The sequence below is a fragment of the Topomyia yanbarensis genome, chromosome 2 (assembly GCF_030247195.1).
Source record: "Topomyia yanbarensis strain Yona2022 chromosome 2, ASM3024719v1, whole genome shotgun sequence".
Taxonomy (NCBI): Eukaryota; Metazoa; Arthropoda; class Insecta; order Diptera; family Culicidae; genus Topomyia; species Topomyia yanbarensis.
This window is the reverse complement of record NC_080671.1, coordinates 456,218,376-456,224,152: the sequence shown is the minus strand read 5'-3', so window position 1 is coordinate 456,224,152 and position 5,777 is coordinate 456,218,376. Positions and strand designations below refer to the sequence as shown.

The window sequence follows — 5,777 nt, the reverse complement described above, 5'->3', positions numbered from 1 at the left end:
CACCGCCAAAAAAGGAGGTTGCACACCACGTACGAAGCGTAGAAGACACCCCATCATTACATCCGGGATGATCTAGATCCAAATATCATCACATTGACTTATGTTAGCGTAGAAACATCAAGTATCGATGGAGATTAATCCGTTAAAATACTAAATTCAATTGATTATTCAAACAAATCCGGCTCCGAATAGTTTTTGCTGGCGTTGCAAATCAACTTCGAACGAAAAATAATCCGCTTTAGTGTAGAATAATACTGTTCTGACGCTCGAATTGGAAATCAAAACAAAATGAAGCTACGTAACTCACGGCCTACTACCATTACCTATTTGTTCAAAATCAACTAAAATTTCTCAAACATACGAAAAAACAAAACAAAACTACTTTTCTCGCTTTATTTGATCTTCTTTTACTTCGAATTGAACAGGAATAAAAGAATCAGCATAATTATAGTTACGAAAAAAAAATAATTAGAATATCTTCACCACTTCTGCTATACTAGACAAAATATAAAGTTTTTTTTTTAATCAGGTGTATTATTTAAGACAAAAAAATAAAACGTGAAATGATAATTGATGTTTAATTCATTTAATAAAAAAATAAAAATAAAACGAAAAAAAAAATTGACCAGTAGATCGTCCTCAGAATACGATCACTGATTAGATCATGATTATAATGTAATTGTTTGTTGATGTGTTTTTTTTCTTCTTCTCTTGTCTGTTATGCGACTATCAATTATTAATATGTTCGCTAATGTTTACTGTTTTGGTCAGCTTTTGTTCCAGATGTAAAGCAAAAACCAGGCTTAGACGACATGTTGAATGCGTGTAAAAAATGACGAAAACCGAGATATATAGTTTTTGGCGAAAACACCGAAAGAAAGAAAGAAAGAAAAATGAAGACACTAAATCCCTTTTGCAGCTTGCTAAACCGCCAAAGTGCTAAATAGTTTGTTGTTATAAAAACGATTAATTTTCTTTTGTACAAGTCCCGACGAAGAATATTCTAAACACACAAAAGGATGGGGGGCTCTGCCTGTACTTCTACATAAGGCAGGCGGGCTTCATTGTTCAATAACTGTTCTTTTTCTTCTTCTTAATTAATCAATGGATCATTGCATGAGCTTAGTGATTTTTTTTTGTTGCTTTACTTTTAGTTTTGAATGGGGATCTCACAGATGTAGAATCATTAGAAGTAACTTATTTCTTTTTCTAGTTTTTTTTCGTTTTCAGTGTAAATGTCGTTGGAAAACAAAAACGCAAGAAAACTCAAGTTGGATGCCTGCTGTTTTCGGTCTGTCTGCTTGAATTACTAATCAGGTGAAATGTGTTTGTTTTTTTTATCATTACTAAGAGGTTACCTTTAAACTTGTAGTTTAGCTTTGTCCTTACGAAATGAAAGAAAACGGGAAGACTGCGCTTCCCAGTGCACTTTCGCTTCTCTAATTTGTTGGTTTTTCGCTTATGTTGTATCAAACTTACCCATAATAATTATTCGCTAGACTGTTTTTTTCTCTTCCACTCATCAGGTTTTTCTTATATCTCTTCATTTAGTTTATCATTAGTTTAAAAAAAAACAAATCATTACCTCACGTTCCTTTGTATTTCTTCTCTAAAGTTAAGCTTAACACGACTGATCAAAAGGAGGTTTCCCGTTCGTTTATCAATACCGTTTCGTCAAAAAAAACGTTACTTTATTTATTCATCTTTAAGCTTGCTCATCTAAGATTACAAGAGAGTAGTAATTCTATGTATTTGCTTCCTTATTCTGTTCACTTATAGGAGGGGATGTGTTTTGTGATTAACGTCACCTTTTTTTTAAAAAAAAATGTACCTCTAAGAGTTTTAAACTTTAAAAACGCGCAGCTTTGGGGTTTCTCTTACTTTTGCTTCTATCCCGATAAAGATTAGATCCTTACAACGAACGACGACAAACTTAAAAAGTAATCATTAAAAAACAGGCTTCAGGCTCTGAGTCTCTTCATCATTGTTTTTTTCCTTAGGGAGTAAGCTTAATCAAAAAAAAAAAGAAACTGAAAATCACATGAACGAAAAAATAAATCAATCACTTGCTCTTTACAGTTACTTAGAAAAAAAAATCAGAATCAGACGCGCATCGCTTCTATTCTCTCTGTCTCGCTCTCTCTCGCTCGGTTGGATAGTGTTTTCATCTATGTTTACTTCTCTCTTCTTTTTTTTGTTATTATTATGGGTACCTGATTAAGTATAGTAATGTATATCCTTATCGTTCCGTTATAGACAAAAAAGTTTTGTGTTTGAGGGGATTTTGCTGTTTTTTTTGCTTGTTTCTTGTTTTCTCATCTTACACCATGCAGTATGTAGTATCGATTTTGGTGGGTGGGCTAGGAACATAGGAAGAGGGGTTCAGGGGGACGAGGCTCCTATTGAAAATAATCCTGTTAATTTTTTTTTTTTGGTGTAGAAAAAGAAATAAATTTAGCTTGAGTTTCGCTTGTTTCACTCAGCGGTGACACCTTTTACAATTTTTTTGCCATCATTTTCATGTTTTTTTTATACTCTGTTTCTAATAACGAGGGACTAACGCTTAAGAATGAGCTAAGAAAAGTTTGTTGTGAAATTTGCCCCGCCACTCAAAAAGAAAAACGAAACAAATTTCACTTGAAACGTTCCACTCGAAAGCTTCATCTAAAATACGACTGAGTTAAATTACCTCTTAAGTTTGTTTGTGTGTGTGTGTGTATCTCTGTATGTGTTAGATTGAGAGTGAACGAATTTGATTCTTTTTACTTACTACCGGAGTGTTTTTATGGTATTATTTTTGATGTGGCATCTTAAACATTTGAAACGGGATTTTACGCTTATTTTCAAAGGTTTTTCTGGTTTTTTATTCAATTTAATAATCAATAGTTTGAACAATTTCTTCTTCTTTTTTCCGTTTTCATTTTCTTCCGCTTCGCTCCTAAGCCTAGTCAATAAAGTTATATTAGATGTGTATTTATGCTTACGCTTGTATGTTTTGCCTTCTTTCCAATTGTGTGTTTTTGCATTTTATTAAACTTCTTTTTGCGTATTGTTTTATTCCTCTGTTTAATAATATATGTATAATTGTTCTTCCCCTTTCTTAGTGCTTCTTCTTCCTTCAATATAATATATGTATAATTAGTGTTTTCTTCAAGTTTAAAAAAATAAGAAATAATCCTCTTCATTTTATGATTTCGTTCCAATCAAGCTTCGATCGAAGGAGGCTGCAGCCGCCGCCGCCGATGCCATTGCTGTTGACGCTGCTGCCGGTAGCTGCTGGTGCTGGGCGGCAAAGTGCATCGGTTGGGTTTGCGGCGGTTGCATCCTGCTCGTCGTCGTCGTCATCTCTCAAAATGCTGGATAAGGTGGTTGCGATGAAGCATCATTACCGCCACCGTACGCCGACCTGGGCCTGTTGTTGTAGGCGGCTGCTGTGTTCTGTTCGTTCTGATAATATCCGCCGTAACCTCCGGCAGCACCGGAACCGTACGCCGATCCACCGCCGTACTCGGAACCGGGTTTCGAAGGTCCTCCCGCCGTTGGGCCGGCCGATCCAGCTGGGCCAGCCGTTGGGCCGGATTGTGGTCGTGAGTACATATCGGCCGATCCGGTCGATCCCGTGTTCGGGGGCATATTCCACGAATTCCAGTTGCCCGATCCGTAACCACCGGCACTTCCGGCACCGGAGCTGTTGTACATATCATACCCACCGTAACCTTGCGTCTGCTGGGGCGTAGCATTGTAATTGCCCCACTGCTGTGGTGGAGGTGCTCCCCAACCTTGATACGCATTAGCTGCTCCGGCAGAGGCACCATATCCTCCGTAGCCCTGTTGCGGCTGGGATGCACCCCAACCTTGATAGCCCTGCATCATATTCGACTGCATGTTAATTGGAGGGCCTCCCATCTGACCATTGCCCATCGGCGGAGCTTGCGGTGATCCCCACTGGTAGGAATCGGCATTCATGCTGTTATTGTTACCGCTACCATCGCGCGGTTCTGCCTTTTTAATTTCCACCTGTTTGCCACTGATATTCACGAAATGCTCGGCAGTCGCACGTTCAACAGCCGCTTCATTTTCAAACGACAGGAATCCAAATCCGCGGCTTTTCTTTTTCTCCTGATCATACATTATAACCACCTCCATCACGTTACCATACCGGCAGAAGAAACTGCGCAGATCCGTTTCAGTTATGTTTGGGGGAAGGCCACCCAAAAAGACCTTCGGATAGCCACCGGTACGCTTCGGTTTATGCAGCGACCTCGGATTGCACGGTTTCGGATCGATAGTGCGGCCATCCAGCGTGTGCGGTCCGTTGTCCAGTGCTCGTTCGACGTTATCCGGATCGGCAAATGTCACAAAGCCGAACCCACGAGAGCGGCCCGTCTCGTTGTTCTTCATGACCACACAGTCAATGACCTCACCGTAGCGGCCAAAATAGCGCTGCAAGTTCTCCTGAGTCGTCTCCCAGGACAGACCGCCGACAAACAGTTTACCCTTCTCGTGATCATCAAGTTCCGCCGCGTTCATCTTCTTCGACGGATGCATTCCGTATGCACTAATTTTGGCCAAACGAACGTGTAACGCACTTTCGTACCGAGCTTCTTCTTCTTCTTCTTCGCTTTACCGTCAGCACGCGCGGCGCGGATTCCCGTACAACTCGCTTCTTCTTTTTCTTCGCTCACCAAAATCACTCCGCGAAGCGAAAATTTTCTCTACGAAAAATGGTGCTTCACGACCGAAACGCACTTTTGCCCCGATATTTTTCTGTTTTACGATAAAACTAACTTACTTACAGTCTATTTTTTATCGGTATCTGCTTCTTTACGTTTCAATTATTAAAATAATTATACTTAAATCTCTGCTTTAACCTTAATAATGCCTTAAATACTAATTAGAAAACTAAAAAAGATTAAACTTCTTAGAAATCTAAATAACATGTAGGTAGGCTATGATGTGTGGCGAAGCGAACATCATCATCGTGCTGTGAAAGGGGAAATTTTATTTTTAGGTTAGAACGAAAACTGCACGAAACGTACAAGATGGCGGACCGCTTGCCTTTCGGATGCGAGAAGGGAAATTTTCGGCTACCTGTCACGGTCACAGTGTTCCCAGCGATTACAATTTGATACATAATTTGGGTTTGTTTGATAATATCGTAATCACACAATATTTATTTCTGTAGCTGCTAAACATTTTTTTAAACCGCAAATATTGTTAGTATTGCAGATTGCTTCTAATATTAGTTGTCAACTATTCTTTGTCACATGCCCATCACATGTCGTGATTTGCGGTTTTTGGGTGAACAATTGTCCAACTGAAAAACAAAATTAAAAAGATCAACAAAATAAATTGAAATTAATTAAAAGCCATGACAACAGAAATTCACAATGTAATATGCAATGCGTGCATATATGTGACATATTACATGTAGCATGTCACATCGCAGCCCTGTAAGGTGTTTTAATCAACATTTTTTTTTAGTAAACGTCGAGGTAAACGGCAAGTTACGGCGGGTAGCCAATAAGTTTTCAATAGACTTTACTACGGCTCATGTACGTACACGCCACATGACACAAATACTAGATCACAAGCTGGTGGAAAATAATAAACAAAGGCGGCAAAAGTAAATGGGATTGTTTCCAACCAGAAGACTTCATTAGTGTTCGTGAGACCTGTCGACAAGAACTCAATAGCCTACCGGTCCTTAAAATTCAACTTATTGCCATTTACAGCATTCATCAAAACGTCAAACGAAATGATCCAACAAACTTTTC

The 5,777-nt window shown here is 39.0% G+C and overlaps 1 protein-coding gene across 1 annotated transcript; it reads right to left on the bottom strand.

Moving 5' to 3' along the window:
* Positions 1-2,892: 2,892 nt before the first annotated feature.
* On the bottom strand, positions 2,893-4,996 carry LOC131685875 (heterogeneous nuclear ribonucleoprotein 27C-like). The gene has a single exon (XM_058969884.1). The coding sequence runs from the start codon at positions 4,546-4,548 to the stop codon at positions 3,349-3,351; it is 1,200 nt and encodes a 399-aa protein (XP_058825867.1). The 5' UTR covers positions 4,549-4,996; the 3' UTR covers positions 2,893-3,348.
* Between the last annotated feature and the right edge of the window lie 781 nt (positions 4,997-5,777).